The sequence below is a fragment of the Oncorhynchus tshawytscha genome, linkage group LG24 (assembly GCF_018296145.1).
Source record: "Oncorhynchus tshawytscha isolate Ot180627B linkage group LG24, Otsh_v2.0, whole genome shotgun sequence".
NCBI lineage: Eukaryota > Metazoa > Chordata > Actinopteri > Salmoniformes > Salmonidae > Oncorhynchus > Oncorhynchus tshawytscha.
Genome location: NC_056452.1, coordinates 17637400 through 17656031, shown reverse-complemented (window position 1 = coordinate 17656031; position 18632 = coordinate 17637400). Strand labels below are relative to the sequence as shown.

The 18632-nt window shown below is 42.0% G+C and overlaps 1 protein-coding gene across 2 annotated transcripts in view; it reads right to left on the bottom strand.

The window, feature by feature from the left end:
• The window catches only part of LOC112223524 (ras-related protein Rab-26), a 138300-nt gene that overhangs the window by 2697 nt on the left and 116971 nt on the right, over window positions 1-18632 (bottom strand). For both annotated transcript variants that reach the window (XM_024386591.2, XM_024386590.2), the window contains 2 exons: window positions 7375-7440; window positions 7047-7103 (listed from right to left, as the gene is read on the bottom strand). In XM_024386591.2, coding sequence (XP_024242359.1) covers window positions 7047-7103; window positions 7375-7440 — 123 coding nt within the window. The remainder of the gene's footprint in view (window positions 1-7046; window positions 7104-7374; window positions 7441-18632) is intronic.

Genomic DNA, 18632 nt, shown 5'->3' with positions numbered 1-18632 from the left:
TCTTTATTTGGACTATTTTCTACATTGTAGAATAATAGTGAAGACATCAAAACTATGAAATAACACAAATGCAATCATGTAGTAACAAAAAAAGTGTTAGATTCTTCAAAGTAGCCTCCCTTTGCCTTGATGACAGCTTTGCACACTCTTGGCATTCTCTCAACCAGCTTCACCAGTTGTTGGCTTTCAAACAGTTGTTGGCTGTTTTTCCTTCACTCTGCGGTCCAACTCATCAAAAACGATCTCAATTGGGTTGAGGTTGGGTGATTGGGGAGGCCAGGTCATCTGATGCAGCACTCCATCACTCTCCTTCTTGGTCAAATAGCCCTTACACAGTCTGGAGGTGTGTTGGGTCATTGTCCTGTTGAAAAACATTTGAAAGTCCCACTAAGTGCAAACCAGATGGGATGGCGTATCGCTGCAGAATGCTGTGGTAGCCATGCTGGTTAAGTGTACCTTGAATTCTAAATAAATCACTGACAGTGTCACCAGCAAAGCACCATCACACCTCCTTCTCCATGCTTCACGGTGGGAACAACACGTGCGGAGATCCTCCGTTCACCTACTCTGTATCTCACAAAGACACAGCGGTTGGAACCAAAAATCCAAAGGACAGATTTCCACCGATCTAATGTCCATTGCTTGTGTTTCTTGGCCCAAGGAAGTCTCTTCTAATTATTGGTGTCCTTTATTAGTGGTTGCTTTGCAGCAATTCGAGGCCTGATTCACCCAGTCTCCTCTGAACAGTTGATGTTGAGATGTGTCCGTTACTTGAACTCTGTGAAGCATTTATTTGGGCTGCAATCTGAGATGCTGTTAACTCTAATGAACTTGTCCTCTGCAGCAGAGGTAACTCTGAGTATTTCATTCCTGTGGCGGTCCTCATGAGAGCCACTTTCATCATAGCGCTTGATGGTATTTGCGACAGTCCTTGAAGAAGTTTTCAAAGTTCATGAAATTTTACGCATTGACAGACCTTCATGTCTTAAAGTAATGATGGACTGTAATTTCTCTTTGCTTATTTGAGCTGTTCTTGCATTAATATGGACTTGGTATTTTACTAAATAGGGCTATATTCTGTATACACACGCCTACCTTGTCACAACACAACTGATTGACTCAAATGCATTAAGAAGGAAATAAATTCCACAATTAACTTTTAACAAGGCACGTCTGCTAATTGAAATGCATTCCAGGTGACTACCTCATGAAGCTGGTTGAGAGAATGCCAAGAATGTGCAAAGCTGTCATCAAGGCAAAGGGTGGCTACTTTGAAGAATCTCAAATTTAAAATATATTTTGATTTGTTTACCACTTTTTTGGTTACTTCATGATTCTATATGTGTTATTTATTAGTTTTGATGTCTTCACTATTCTACAATGTAGAAAATAGTAAAAATTAAGAAAAAGCCTGGAATGATTAGGTGTGTCCAAACTTTTGACTGGTAGTGTAAATATCTATACGTTTCCACTCCAAGAATGAGAAAGATAAATTACTGTAATTAATAAATGCATTAATAAAAATGTATGTAACTAAATTACAGGGATTAATGGTACATTTACTACTGGTGACATATGTAATGGGGAATTGATCAAAATCTAAAATCAATGGGAAAACAACTCACGCAAGGAAACAATGAATGTCCAGCATCACTTCTCTGGACGGCTCTGACTTAGAATACGTGGACAACTACAAATACCTAGGTGTCTGTTTAGACTGTAAACTCTCCTTCCAGATTCACATTAAGCATCTCCAATCCAAAATTAAATCTAGAATCTGCTTCCTATATCGCAACATAGCATCCTTCACTCATGCTGCCAAACATACCCTCGTAAAACTGACCATCCTACCAATCCTCGACTTCGGCGATGTCATCTATAAAATATCCTCCAGCACTCTAATCAAATTGGATGCAGTCTATCACAGTGCCATCCGTTTTGTCTCCAAAGTCCCATACACTACCCACCACTATGACCTGTACGCTCTCGTTGGTTGGCCCTCGCTTCATACTCGTTGCAAAACCCACTGGCTACAGGTCATCTACAAGTCTCTGTTAGGTAAAGCACCGCCTTATCTCAGCTCACTGGTCACCATAGCAGCACCCACTCGTAGCACGCGCTCTAGCAGGTATATTTCACTGGTCACCCCCAAAGCCAATTCCTCATTTGGTAGCCTTTCCTTGCAGTTCTCTGCTGCCAATGACTGGAACGAACTGCAAAAATCACTGAAGCTGGAGACTCATATCTCCCTCACAGAGCAGCTCACAGATCACTGCACCCGTACATAGCCCATCTGTAAACAGCCCATCTATCTACCTCATCCCCATACTGTATTTATTTATTTATCTTGCTCCTTTGCACCCCAGTATCTCTACTTGCACATACATCTTCTGCACGTCTACCATTCCAGTGTTTAATTGCTATATTGTAATTATTTCTCCACCATGGCCTATTTGTTGCCTTAACTCCCTCATTTGCCCTCACTGTATATAGACTTTTTCTACTGACTGTATGTTTGTTTATTCCATGTGTAACTCTGTGTTGTTGTATGTGTCAAACTGCTTTGCTTTATCTTGGCCAGGTCGCAGTTGTAAATGAGAACGTGTTCTCACCTAGCCTACCTGGTTAAATAAAGGTTAAATAAAACATATTTAAAAAATAAAAATGTGCAAGAATTGGCGGGAGACAGCTGAGACATTCTTGAGAGACTCGCCAAAATCTTTGCGGGCTTCCCAAATAGGCATAGGCCTACAAGCTTGTGATTTCAAACAATCCACAGCAATTTTTTTTAAAGAAGTTAATGGTCCTTGATTTCTCTGTCATGCTTTCTGGTGAAGTATTTTGAATGATTTAATTTATTTCTGTATAAACAGGAGCAATTATATAATGTCGGCAAATGTATATACATTTACTTTCCTATTGGACCCACCGCTATGCCATTTCTCTCCTCTTTAAGTTGTTTTCATATGGTGTTTTCCTAGGTCCGCTGTTTAGAATGGTGTTCTCCCAGGTCCGCTGTTTAGAATGGTGTTTTCCCAGGTCCGCTGTTTAGAATGGTGTTCTCCTAGGTCCGCTGTTTAGAATGGTGTTCTCCTAGGTCCGCTGTTTAGAATGGTGTTCTCCCAGGTCCGCTGTTTAGAATGGTGTTCTCCTAGGTCCGCTGTTTAGAATGGTGTTTTCCCAGGTCCGCTGTTTAGAATGGTGTTCTCCTAGGTCCGCTGTTTAGAATGGTGTTTTCCCAGGTCCGCTGTTTAGAATGGTGTTCTCCTAGGTCCGCTGTTTAGAATGGTGTTTTCCCAGGTCTGCTGTTTAGAATGGTGTTCTCCCTGTTTAGAATGGGTCCGCTGTTTAGAATGGTGTTTTCCCAGGTCCGCTGTTTAGAATGGTGTTTACCTAGGTCTGCTGTTTAGAATGGTGTTTTCCCAGGTGTGCTGTTTAGAATGGTGTTCTCCCAGGTCTGCTGTTTAGAATGGTGTTCTCCTAGGTCCACTGTTTAGAATGGTGTTTTCCCAGGTCCGCTGTTTAGAATGGTGTTTTCCCAGGTCCGCTGTTTAGAATGGTGTTCTCCTAGGTCCGCTGTTTAGAATGGTGTTTTCCCAGGTGTGCTGTTTAGAATGGTGTTCTCCTAGGTCCGCTGTTTAGAATGGTGTTTTCCCAGGTGTGCTGTTTAGAATGGTGTTCTCCCAGGTCTGCTGTTTAGAATGGTGTTCTCCTAGGTCCGCTGTTTAGAATGGTGTTTTCCCAGGTCCGCTGTTTAGAATGGTGTTTTCCCAGGTCCGCTGTTTAGAATGGTGTTCTCCTAGGTCCGCTGTTTAGAATGGTGTTTTCCCAGGTCCGCTGTTTAGAATGGTGTTCTCCTAGGTCCGCTGTTTAGAATGGTGTTTTCCCAGGTCTGCTGTTTAGAATGGTGTTCTCCTAGGTCCGCTGTTTAGAATGGTGTTTTCCCAGGTCTGCTGTTTAGAATGGTGTTCTCCTAGGTCCGCTGTTTAGAATGGTGTTTTCCCAGGTCCGCTGTTTAGAATGGTGTTTTCCTAGGTCCGCTGTTTAGAATGGTGTTTTCCCAGGTGTGCTGTTTAGAATGGTGTTCTCCCAGGTCTGCTGTTTAGAATGGTGTTCTCCTAGGTCCGCTGTTTAGAATGGTGTTTTCCCAGGTCCGCTGTTTAGAATGGTGTTTTCCCAGGTCCGCTGTTTAGAATGGTGTTCTCCTAGGTCTGCTGTTTAGAATGGTGTTTTCCCAGGTGTGCTGTTTAGAATGGTGTTCTCCTAGGTCTGCTGTTTAGAATGGTGTTTTCCCAGGTCCGCTGTTTAGAATGGTGTTTTCCCAGGTCCGCTGTTTAGAATGGTGTTCTCCTAGGTCTGCTGTTTAGAATGGTGTTTTCCCAGGTGTGCTGTTTAGAATGGTGTTCTCCTAGGTCCGCTGTTTAGAATGGTGTTTTCCCAGGTGTGCTGTTTAGAATGGTGTTCTCCCAGGTCTGCTGTTTAGAATGGTGTTCTCCTAGGTCCGCTGTTTAGAATGGTGTTTTCCCAGGTCCGCTGTTTAGAATGGTGTTTTCCCAGGTCCGCTGTTTAGAATGGTGTTCTCCTAGGTCTGCTGTTTAGAATGGTGTTCTCCCAGGTCCGCTGTTTAGAATGGTGTTCTCCTAGGTCTGCTGTTTAGAATGGTGTTTTCCCAGGTGTGCTGTTTAGAATGGTGTTCTCCCAGGTCCGCTGTTTAGAATGGTGTTTTCCCAGGTGTGCTGTTTAGAATGGTGTTCTCCCAGGTCCGCTGTTTAGAATGGTGTTTTCCCAGGTGTGCTGTTTAGAATGGTGTTCTCCTAGGTCTGCTGTTTAGAATGGTGTTCTCCCAGGTCCGCTGTTTAGAATGGTGTTTTCCCAGGTGTGCTGTTCAGAACACTGTTTTCCTGCAAATTTCATTTTGGTAAATGTTTGAAAATGACAGTTTATTGGCTGCCTCATTACATGAGTTACATGTTCTGGTGAGATGCATTATCATAATCTAAATGTGATTTTTGTCATTCTGAACACCGTGGATGGACCCGCTAATGTGGTATGCACTCAATGCACATGGGTCCAGTAAATTTCTTAAATGGACGGTAAATTAAAATCTTCCCGGTCACCTTGTCCGGCGCCACATTTTCCTAACAGAAACCCTGATGTGTGCCTGTGTGCGTGCGTGACAGAGGAGTTTTACTGTGTGTGTGTGCGAGAGTTTTGTAGGGATTTTTAAAAAGTTATTATTACACAGTCTGACAATAACAAGGGCATCTGACATCCGTCTCCCTTAGAGCGTACCAATGTGAAAAATACATTTTGCGAACTCACTTCAAAGACTCCAAACAAGGCCTCCCGAGTGGCGCAGAGGTCTAAGCAGTGCTAGCTGTGCCACTAGAGATTCTGGGTTAGAGTCCAGGCTCTGTCGCAGCCGACCGTGACCGGGAGACCAATGGGGTGGTGCACAATTGGCCCAGCGTTGTCCGGGTTATAGGAGGGTTTGGCCGGCAGGGAAGTCCATGTCCCATCTCAGGTGTGCTGTTTAGAATGGTGTTCTCCCAGGTCTGCTGTTTAGAATGGTGTTCTCCTAGGTCCGCTGTTTAGAATGGTGTTTTCCCAGGTCCGCTGTTTAGAATGGTGTTTTCCCAGGTCCGCTGTTTAGAATGGTGTTCTCCTAGGTCTGCTGTTTAGAATGGTGTTCTCCCAGGTCCGCTGTTTAGAATGGTGTTCTCCTAGGTCTGCTGTTTAGAATGGTGTTTTCCCAGGTGTGCTGTTTAGAATGGTGTTCTCCCAGGTCCGCTGTTTAGAATGGTGTTTTCCCAGGTGTGCTGTTTAGAATGGTGTTCTCCCAGGTCCGCTGTTTAGAATGGTGTTTTCCCAGGTGTGCTGTTTAGAATGGTGTTCTCCTAGGTCTGCTGTTTAGAATGGTGTTCTCCCAGGTCCGCTGTTTAGAATGGTGTTTTCCCAGGTGTGCTGTTCAGAACACTGTTTTCCTGCAAATTTCATTTTGGTAAATGTTTGAAAATGACAGTTTATTGGCTGCCTCATTACATGAGTTACATGTTCTGGTGAGATGCATTATCATAATCTAAATGTGATTTTTGTCATTCTGAACACCGTGGATGGACCCGCTAATGTGGTATGCACTCAATGCACATGGGTCCAGTAAATTTCTTAAATGGACGGTAAATTAAAATCTTCCCGGTCACCTTGTCCGGCGCCACATTTTCCTAACAGAAACCCTGATGTGTGCCTGTGTGCGTGCGTGACAGAGGAGTTTTACTGTGTGTGTGTGCGAGAGTTTTGTAGGGATTTTTAAAAAGTTATTATTACACAGTCTGACAATAACAAGGGCATCTGACATCCGTCTCCCTTAGAGCGTACCAATGTGAAAAATACATTTTGCGAACTCACTTCAAAGACTCCAAACAAGGCCTCCCGAGTGGCGCAGAGGTCTAAGCAGTGCTAGCTGTGCCACTAGAGATTCTGGGTTAGAGTCCAGGCTCTGTCGCAGCCGACCGTGACCGGGAGACCAATGGGGTGGTGCACAATTGGCCCAGCATTGTCCGGGTTATAGGAGGGTTTGGCCGGCAGGGAAGTCCATGTCCCATCTCACACGAGCGACTCTGTGGTGGGCCGGGCACAGTGCACACTGACACAGTCGTCGGGTGTACAGTGTTTCCTCCGACACATTGGTGCGGCTGGCATCCGGGTTAAGTGGACATTATGTCAAGAAGCAGTGCGGTTGGGTTGTGTTTTGGAGGACGCATGGCTCTTGACCTTCGCCTCTCCCGAGTCCGTACGGGAGTTGCAGCATTGAGACAAGACTGTAACTACCAATTGAATACCATGAAATTGGGTTAAAAAAAAGAAGAGAGAAAAAAAAGACTCCGAACAATAACAACAGAAGGTGCACCTATGAATAAATAAGTAGAGAGATCAAGACACACCCGGACTGTCACCCGTCTATGCAGACTAAAATAGATCGAAACCTAGACATCAAAAGGGTCAATACTGTGTGATTGAGTTGTGTATTTTCTTTCCTAACAGCGCACCTTGGCCAGTTTCTCTCCTTCCTCTCTCTTCACCACTCTCTCGTGTGTTGCATCAGCCTGTAAGAGATCACAAACATCTCCTGAAAACATTCTCTCCTTTCATCTATTCTCTGTTTCATCATCTACTCACACTAACAGCATCCTCTCCTTTATTTTCTGCAGAGACACATATCTACCTCCTTTCGCGCTCTCTCCATTGATAGTAATGCACTCATCATCCGTCCATCAATATCTACCTCGTTCTTTCTCTCTCTCAATGCATAGTAATGTACTTATTATCCATTCATCCATCCAGCCATTCGTCCGTCCTTTCAGTGGGGGGGCTGACCTTGTTCCCCAGCAGCATTAGCACCACGTCCTGCTGAGCATACTCATGGATCTCTGTCAGCCATGCCTGGAGAGAGGGAGGGAGAGAGGGAGAGAGAGAGGGGCAGAGAGAGAGAGAAAAATAAAGAGAGAGAGAGAGATACGTGACTCGTTTCAGGAAACTAGGCGTATGTTGCACATCACTGCTTCATAGGAGAGGCATTTGAATGTAAACATAGATTTTTTTTATAAAATGTTTTTTGCTGTTGGCAGAAATGCCTTCCGGAACATGTGAACTATCATGTGCCTTATTAACAAACGTGTATTCCATCTGTAAATACTAATGAAAATGGGCGTGGTTATGGCGTTGAACTGAGCGGATTCGTTTTTAGTGCTCTCCTGACAATTTCGGCTAAACTTCTTTTCATCTCTTCTTTTACATCCTCGTAACACGAACAGCAATTTTATTGGACAATTTCAGGCGTTTCTACATCCTTGATGAATCGACTTAAACATAGTCCTCCTAAAACAAGAAGAACATCTTTCAACGACAATGTAGTCGACGCTAGGCCAGTTAGCCCTGCTAATTCAGCTAGCTCTACTAACACAGTTAGCCCTGCAAGCTCCTCACACCACGAGTCCGACATGGCTACCAACGATGTAGACGACCTAAACCAGAAGCAGAACCAAGGGGTTTTGGAAGCAATCTCTGCCATGAGGGAGGACTTTTCCACCAAACTCAAAGGTGTCCTAACAGGGATTAGTGAGGTTAAACGTGACCTTCAAGCCCACTTCACACACTTGGACGAAGCAGAGCAACGCATTAGCATGGTGGAAGATATTGTCGTCACTGTCAAAACAACGAGCGAAAAGTTTGGAAAAACAGATGGCAGACCTTACTTCAAAACTAAGCTCGCTCGACAATCTACACAGGTAGTCTAATTTGAGACTGGTTAATCTACATGAAAAAGTGGAAAATGGTGACGCAGTTGGATTTCTCGAGAGTTGGCTTCCCGAGGCATTGGGGCCGGACAACTGCGCATTGAAAGAGCCCATTGGCTTCTGGCTCATACAAGCCCGAGAAACCACCCCTCTCCTTGAGACAAAGTCAGAGTGATGCGGAAAGCCAGGGCTATGGGAAAGGTGGTGCACAGGGACCAAGAGATCATGTTCTTCCCTGACCTATCTGAATGGCGCAGCAGTCTAAGGCACTACATCTCAGTGCTAGAGGCGTCACTATAGACCCTGGTTCGATCCCGGGCTGTATCACAACCGGCCGTGATCAGGAGTCCCATAGGGGGTGCACAATTTGCACAGCGTCGTCCAGGTTAGGGGAAGGTTTGGCGGGGGTAGGCTGTCATTGTAAATAAGAAATTGTTCTTAACTGACTTGCCTAGTTAAATACAGGTTAAATAAAACTTGCACGGAAAAAGAAAAGGCTACGACGGGTGTCATACGCCAGCTCAGGTCCCTCAACATTGCCTATGGAATAGCCTTCCCAGCTAAACTACGGCTGACTTGGATGGTCACACGAGTTTGCATCTCCCTCTCAAGTCGAGGTGTTCATCCCTGTCATACGTGAATCTTCTTCCTACTTATGTTGCCGCTGTGAATTTTACCACGACTCTGGACTAGGGAGAACTAAACCGTCTCGGATTATGTGAAGAGGAAAGCCCATAAAATTGTCAGAGACTCCAGTCACCCAAGTCATAGACTTTTCTCTGCTACCGCATGGCAAGCGGTACCGGAGCATCAAGTCTAAGACCAAAAGTCTCCTTAACAGCTTCTATCCCCAAGCCATAAGACTGCTGAACAATTAATCAAATGGCCACTGGACTATTACATTGACTGACCCCCCCTGTTTTGTACACTGCAGCTACTTGCTGTTTATTATCTATGCTAAGTCCTTTGACCCCATGTACAAATTACCTCAACTAACCTGTTTCCCCGTCAGACTCGATACCGGTACCACCTGTATATAGCCTCGTTACTGTTATGTTATTGTGTTACTTTTTATTATTTTTTATTTTATTTTTTAACTTTAGTTTATTTGGTAAATATTTTCTTATGTCTTCTTGAACTGCACTGTTGGTTAAGGGCTTGTAAGTAAGCATTTCACGGTAAGGTCTACACTTGTTGAATTCGGCGCATGTCACAAATAGAGTTTGATTTGAATCAGGTTTTTTTCCTTTGTTTAATGAAGAATAACATAGCTCAGAACGAGAGTCACTTCATGTGTACCTTTTGATAAAGGCGCGTAACCAGAAAAGTAGCTTCAGTTTGTTTTACTCCTGTATTGAACACAGATCATCCCGTCTTCAATTTGATTGATTATATATGTTTAGAAATACCTAAAGTTGTATTACAAAAGTAGTTTGTTTTGGCAAAGTTTACAGGTAACTTTTGAGATATTTTGTAGCAACGTTGCGTAAATTGGAAGCAGTGTTTTTCTGGATCAAACTCGCTAAATAAATGGACATTTTGGATATATATCGACGGAATTAATCGAACAAAAGGACCATGTGTGATGTTTTTGGGACATATAGGAATGCCAACAAAAGAAGCTCGTCAAAGGTAAGGCATGATTTGTATTTTATTTCTGTGTTTTGTGTCGCGCCTGCAGAGTTGAAATATGCTACTCTCATTGTTTACTATTGTGCTATCATCAGATAATAGCATCTTATGCTTTTGCCGAAAAGCCTTTTTGAAATCTGACATGTTGGCTGGATTCACAACGAGTGTAGCTTTAATGTGCTATCTTGCATGTGTAATTTAATGAAAGTTTGATTTTTATAGAATTGTATTTGAATTTGACGCTCTGCATTTTCCCTGGCTACTGGCCATGTGGGACGCAAGCGTCCCGCCTACCCCAGAGAGGTTAGCTCAGTTTCTTCTATATGACAGGCAAGATAGTTGAACGGTAGACGTCATGTTTAAGTATATTTTTGTTATGTTGATGAATCTCTTCCATTGGATTACATAAAACACTGTGAAATGCCGGCGAAGATGTTTAGCACCATGTAAACTGACACATCGGGACCATATTCATTCATCCTGCACCACCGAGAAGCATCTTAAGCAAACTTAAGTCTTTATATGAAGACTTAAGTTTCGATCATATCCTTGGACTAAAATGATTGACACTCACGTGCAAGCCTGACATCAGCATCCTGTGCAAGGGCCTTTGGGTTACGTAGCACATATTCAATGGCATATTTTTTTCTCACGTAGCCTGTCAATTTCTGATCTTTGATACTTTCTGGAGTTTATATGTTACCATGGTATACTACGTTAACGCTATACAGTTGAAGTCGGAAGTTTACATACACCTTAGCCAACTACATTTAAACTCAGTTTTTAACAATTCCTGACATTTAATCCTAGTAAAAAAAACTGTCTTAGGTCAGTTAGGTTCACCACTTTATTTTAAGAATCTGAAATGTCAGAATATTAGTAGAGAGAATGATTTATTTCATCTTTTATTTCTTTCATCTCATTCCCAGTGGGTCAGAAGTTTACATACACTCAATTAGTATTTGGTAGCATTGCCTTTAAATTGTTTAACTTGGGTCAAACGTTTTGGGTAACTTTCCACAAGCATCCCAAAATAAATTGGGTGAATTTGGGCCCATTCCTCCTGACAGAGCTTGTGTAACTGAGTCAGGATTGTAGGCCTCCTTGCTCGCACACACTTTTTCATTTCTGCCAACAAATGTTCTATAGGATTGATGTCAGGGCTTTGTGATGGCCACTCCAATGCCTTGACTTTGTGTCCTTAAGTGATTTTGCCACAAATTTGGAAGTATGCTTGGGGTCATTGACCATTTGGATGACCCATTTGTGACCAAGCTTTAACTTGCTGACTGATGTCTTGAGATGTCTCTATAATATATCCACATACTTTTCCATCCTCATGATGCCATCTATTTTGTGAAATGCACGAGTCCCTCCTGCAGCAAAGCACCCACACAATATGATGCTGCCACCCCCGTGCTTCACGGTTGGGATGGTGTTCTTCGACTTGTAAGCCTCCCCCTATTTCCTCCAAACATAACGATGGTCATTATGGCCAAACAGTTCTATTTTTGTTTAATCAGACCAGAGGACAAAAAGTACGATCTTTGTCTCTCAGTCTGGCTTTTTTATGGCGGTTTTGGAGCAGTGGCTTCTTCCTTGCTGAACGGCCTTTCAGGTTATGTCGATAAAGGACTCGTTTTACTGTGGACATAGATACTTTTGTACCGGTTTCCTCCAGCATCTTCACAAGGTCCTTTGCTGTTATTCTGGTATTGAGTTCCACTTTTCGCACCAAAGTACGTTCATCTCTAGGAGACAGAATGCGTCTCCTTCCTGAGCAGTATGATGGCTGCGTGGTCCCATGGTGTTTATACTTGCGTACTACTGTATTGACAGATGAACGTACCTTCAGGCATTTGGAAATTGCTCCCAAGGACTTGTGGAGGTCTACAATTTCTTTGTCTGAGGTCTTGGCTGATTTCTTTTGATTTTTCTATGATGTCAAGCAAAGAGCCAGTGAGTTTTAAGTTAGGCCTTGAAATACATCCACAGGTGCACCTCCAATTGACTTAAATTATGTCAATTAGCCTATCAGCATTTTCTAAAGCCATGACATCATTTTCTGGAATTTTCCAAGCTGTTTAAAGGCACAGTCAACTTAGTGTATGTAAACTTCTGACCCACTGGAATTGTGATACAGTGAATTATAAGTGAAATAATCTGTCTGTAAACAATTGTTGGAAAAATTACTTGTGTCATGCACAAAGCAGATGTCCTAACCGACTTGCCAAAACTATAGTTTGTTAACAAGAAATTTGTGGAGTGGTTGAAAAACGAGTTTTAATGACTCCAACCTAAGTGTATGTAAACGTCCGACTTCAACTGTAATTGTATGGGCCATTTTACTAGCAGCAGACCATATGTTGTGGATCATCTACAACTATTTTGGACTGTCCATACTGTAATGGTAACGTTAGTCAGGCTTCACTAACTAGCGTTACTGTTTTCGGTGGAGGAATTCTTTGCTACTTTTCAAATGAATACTACGTGACATTTCACATATCATCTTGCTGGATGTGCCTTTTGTTGTGATATTTCACATATCATCTTGCTGGATATGCCTTTTGTTGTGATATTTCACATATCATCTTGCTGGATATGCCTTTTGTTGTGATATTTCACATATCATCTTGCTGGATGTGCCTTTTGTTGTGATATTTCACATAACATCTTGCTGGATGTGCCTTTTGTTTCGTTCGTGAGGAGTAATGGCTGAGAGAAGACAGGAGACACTTTGTTTTGTTTAGTCGCTTAGGTTAAGCTGCTCCCTTTAATGGATCAGTCATCCAGCAGGCTACACTCTACGATTAGGGGGAGGGGGGAGAGAAAGCGTTGGGTGTCTCGTTTAGGGAGACAAGGGAATGTGGTTTAGTGTTTTACTATTATGGATTTGTTTGTTCCAACAGATCTATACATATTTTCCTCACTACAAAATATTCATCCGGTCCTTTTGGTTACTAAACATATTTTAGATATGCCTTTTTGCTATAGCGTATTCAATTTTTTACATCTTTGGTTAAATGACTTCAAATGTAAAACTGAAATTTACTTTGTGGAATGTCCGTGGAGTTTGTAAACTATCCAAGCTGAAACAGGTTATTACTAGGCTTAAACAACGACATTCATCTATTGTGTTCCTTCAAGAAACGCAAGATCCTTGTTGAAGGATGAGCTACTTAAAGTACGCAGGAGATGTCAACGGCAAGTAATAGCATCCTGTTCCTCCTCTCATTCTTGTGGTGTGATGGTATTAATTCACAAATATGTTCTGTTTCAAGTGGATAATATTATAACTGTACAGGTAACTCGTTTTGACGTATTAATCTGCTTAACGTTTATGGTCATAATGATGGCAATTCCAAATTGTTTGAGAATGTATTTCTGTTGATAGCCTCCCTTCCTGGTAAAGTCCTAATGGCAGAGGATTTTAATTGCACTCTTGATCCTCATCTAGATCGCTCCTCTGGTTTAGACACTTCCTACTTGAAGAGTGGAAAGAAATGACAGGATTTCATTAAGGACTTAAATCTATGTGAACCTTGGAGGACTCAGAACCCGGGTAAAAGGGAGTATTCATGTTACTCGTCGACATTTAAATCATATTCTCATATAGACTACTTTTTAGTTTCTTGCTCATTGCTTCCCAATGTAGCAGGAAGTGGATATGATAGTATTGTTCTGAGTGACCATTCCCCTGTGTCATTATTCTATAGGGATACAAAACTAGTAAAAGGATCCTCTAGATGGTGTTTGCATCCCAGATCGTTACAGGACCCAGACTACTTACACTATGTTGGAGTGCATATAGATGTATATTTTACATTGAATACTGGCCAAATGTCAGCGAGTACCAGATGGGAGGCTTTCAAAGCACATATCAGGGGGCAAATTATACATTTTACCAGTTTCAAATCAAATCAATTCAATCTGAAAATGAGAGAGACAGCAATATCAGAGAATTGGAGAGGGAAGCTTTATTGGATAACTCAGTAGAAGTAAACAAGGAATTATTTGCTCTTAAAGCTCAGAATGAAGAACTTTCTACCTCAAAGGCTGCAAACAGCTTAACGAAGCAGAAACGGTCCTTCTATGATCAAGGTGAAAAACCTGGTAAATTGCTGGCATGGCGCATTAAGAAGTTAAATTCAGACAGAGACATTAATACAATTCATAATTTACAAGAAAAATGATCAATCGATCCTGTAAAAATAAACTAAACATTTGCGTCCTACTACAACACACTTTACAACTCTGAGTCTCATGAGAACTTAACTAATCAGACATCATTTTTGGATGGTCTTGAGTTTACAGCTATTTCAGAAGACACAAAATTGGATCTGGAAAAGGAATGCTGTTGAAATATCTGATGTTATTTCCAATATGAAGGAAGGTAAAGCAGCAGGTCCAGATAGGCTCCCAATAGATATTTAAGGACAAACTTCTAGGTCCACTTTTGGATATGTATTCTGAATCCTTTCAGCAAGGTTGTTTCCACCTCTCTCTAAGGAGTGCTATAATCACTCTCATTCTGAAGCCTGATAAATCCCCAACAAAATGTGAAAGTTACAGACCGATTTCTATTCTGAACTCCGACTCAAAAACAATTGCTAAAGCTTTAGGCAAGAGAATGGATAGAGTGCTCCCATATCTAATACACAAAGACCAAAATGGCTTCCTGAAAAACCATCAAGGTTTTCACAACGTGAGGAGAGATCTAAACATAGTGCATGTGTGAAGGGTCCCCTGATAGTGCCATACTCTCACTTGATGCAGATAAGTAATTCGATAGAGTTGAGTGGTCAACTCAAATTGTATCTGGAGCAACAGAAAACCAAGGCTTAGACTTTCTCTTCTTTATTTGCCCTATGACAGAGGGGGGTTGCAACTTCCAAACCTACAGTGGTATTACTGGGCTACACAGTTTAGAGCTGCAATGTTTTGGTTCTCCAAGAAAGCAAACTTACCCTGGTCGCAGACTGAAATGCTGTCCACAAAAGGCTTGACTTTGGATGGATATTTGTACTCTGCTCCCTTTAAGAAACTAAAGAATAATACTACTAATCACTTCGTTAAAAACATCCTAACTATATAGCACAAAGTATAGCAATATCTGATCCCCTGTATTATCCAGTTTTACACCAATTTGGGGCAATAACAATTTCATAACAGGTAAAAATGACTTTGGGTTTAAAGAATGGGCAAGAAAAGGTATTGTTAAAGTAATGGATTTATACAATGAAAAGGGATCATGTCATTTGAAGAACTAAAGGGAAGATTTAATTGACCACAAAAGCATTTTTTCAAAAACTTACAATTGAGAAGCTTTATTTTTTCCAGTCTAAAACAATCTGCCCTACAACCTCCTTTGACCACTTTAGAAACACTCTCTGTTAATATGTGCTATGGGAGAACGGCCGCTACTCATAAAGACAACTCTGATAGTAAGAGACTTCAGTGGATACAAGATATTCAGGAAGATGTTTCAACAGAGGCCCAGGGTATGATATGCTCTAGAGCTTAGATACAGACAATAAACACCCACCTGAGAATGTTGCTTTTAAGCTCCACAAATTTGACCGTAATATCCCAGACCTGTGTGTTAAATGTAACACGCATTTTTGAACATTGTATTATTGCCTGTGGGAATGTGCTGAGATACAAAAGTTTTGGAGCTCAGTACTGCACTATACCTCTACTCCAATATCTCCAATCCCTAAATGTTGCATCCTAAATCTTAACCCAGGGAATATCACTTTACATAGGAGAGAAAAGAAAATGGTTGACCTCTGTCTATTACAAGCTAGAGGTTCAATTGCTCTCCACTGGAAGTATGTCAGTTCCCCCTCACTTGGTCATTGGTTAAAATAATTAACGTCAAGCCTGGCTCTTGAAAAAAAAAGTACAATTGTTAAATTACGAGTCTAGTTGGTTTAGCCACGGAAAAAGCCAGGAACCTTCCCGCTAGCCATGATTGTCTGAGATAATGGATGGGCTGGACATGCCAGGGGATGAGTTTGGATTGGTCTGCCATGTAGCATGCTTCTGTCTATAACGTGAGCTGGTCAGTATGTGTTGAAAGTCCTTTCTACCGTGCCATTTTTGAAAGATATAACAGACATCGATAACTACACAAGTGTTGTAACTTTTCTCAACAACATCGATGCCCCGAATTTAGCAGGTGCTATCCACAGATCAGTTGAAAAAAGTGACTGGCTACTTTCTGACACGTTAATATGTAAAGGACCTTATATTTTAACGAACAAATGATTGGTGAATATGCATACAAATCACATGTAGCCTATCTGTCTTCAGCCAAAATAAATGTTGGGGAGTTTCAAAGAAGAGAAAGTGCACGATGTTGTGATCACATCCAACGTGGATCAAAAAAACGACTTTCTGAAATGATCCTACAGAGATTCCTCCAGGTCAGATTTGTTATTTCTTTACATGATCGGACAGAGACGATTTTACTCCCTCTTATAGCAAAACGATTATGACATAGGCTCTGTTTAAAAAATGTTTTAAACGTTATATGACAGAGGTTCCATCCATTTGTGACACTCAAAATATCTCTTCTATTTTATTCTGTAATCTTCCATTATATTAATTCTAACTCTAAAATATAGACCCTATGTGTGTTAACTGTGATCACGGCATGGGGATGTATGCTAACTGCGTCACTATGTATGCTAACCGCGTCACTATATATGCTAACCGCGTCACTATGTATGCTAACTGCGTCACTATGTATGCTAACCGCGTCACTATGTATGCTAACCGCGTCACTATGTATGCTAACTGTGTCACTATATATGCTAACTGCGTCACTATGTATGCTAACCGCGTCACTATGTATGCTAACCGCGTCACTATGTATGCTAACCGCGTCACTATGTATGCTAACCGCGTCACTATATATGCTAACTGCGTCACTATGTATGCTAACTGCGTCACTATGTATGCTAACCGCGTCACTATGTATGCTAACCGCGTCACTATGTATGCTAACCGCATCACTATATATGCTAACCGCGTCACTATGTATGCTAACTGCGTCACTATGTATGCTAACCGCGTCACTATGTATGCTAACCGCGTCACTATGTATGCTAACCGCGTCACTATGTATGCTAACCGCGTCACTATATATGCTAACCGCGTCACTATGTGTATGCTAACCGCGTCACTATGTATGCTAACCGCGTCACTATGTATGCTAACCGCGTCACTATGTATGCTAACCGCGTCACTATATATGCTAACCGCGTCACTATGTGCTAACCGCGTCACTATGTATGCGTCACTATGCCGCGTCACTATGTATGCTAACCGTGTCACTATGTATGCTAACCGCATCACTATGTATGCTAACCGCGTCACTATGTATGCTAACAGCGTCACTATGTATGCTAACCGCGTCACTATGTATGCTAACCGAGTGCATTTTGGAACGCATCCTCATTTTATTTATTTTATTTTTTTGAACCTTTATTTAACTAGGCAAGTCAGTTAAATTCTTATTTACAATGATGGCCAACTTGTAAAGCCCCCTGGCCAAACCCTCCCGTAACCCAAACGATACAGGGCCAATTGTGCGCCGATCTATGGGACTCCCAATCACTGCTGGTTGTGATACTCCCGTGATCGAACCTGGGTCTGTAGTGACACCTCTAGCACTGCGACGGGAGGCTAATTGCTATTGAATGTGAAGAAATGAAAGTAGTGGAAGGTCTGAATTTGAACAAGAGGAATTTAGAACATGCAGCTGTCAGGTTACCTTGACAACGGTTGCAACAACAGGGTCAATGTTAAATGTCTCTTTCTCCTTCCCGACAAAAGCAATGGCTATATAAAAGGTGCATGCTGACAAGAAAGAGGTAAAAAAAATAGGGCTGTTTGAAAGAAACAGTTGTCACCCCTGTTGTCAGTCTGAGTAGTGCACTACTAGCATCTTCCTTTCTCCTCCCCCACAATATGTCTTATTTCAAATACAGGTTAGTGGTCCCTGGCCGCCCTTTTAGCTATTCTGGTTAAATAGAGGTTAGTGTCTCTGGGGAACCATGATAGATTTCATGAAGGAAACCAGTCAAACACGCCACCATTACTCCTTCTATGAATCCCTCTGTTTACACACCTCCCTCTCCATCATTTCATTATCTGTCCATTAGGATGGTCCACTCCATTAGGATGGTCCACTCAATCTCTTCTCTCTCTTCTATTCACTCTCCATCTTGCTTTCTCTCCCTCTACTCTGTCTCTCTCATCTAAGGCAGCTCCAATCATCCGTGCTTCATGTCCCTCGTTCCTCAGCACTTAATGCCACCGGTCTTCCTACTGTCTGATTGGGAGTCTCAGGCACACCTGAAAGCAGTAGAGGCTTATGGGACACACTCTGTGACACTGTTCCTGTGATTAGTTTTGATGTCAGGAGGCTGAATAGAGGGAGAGGGAGATGAGAAAAGAAGTGAGTGAACACATGAGCTAGCCATTTGTCCTGCTGTGCTGTCTCCTTCTCTACCTGTTAGAGCAGAGCTCCATGTGAAACTCCTGCTAATGACAGCAGTGTTCTCTTATCTAATCACAGGGTGCTGGTCTACATGAGTGTTTTTCATTAACCCACATAATGAGACATATTGTCAGTTATGGTAATTACTTTCCATTAGGTCTACTTTAGATCTGTGGCAGAGTGATCAGTGCTGGGAG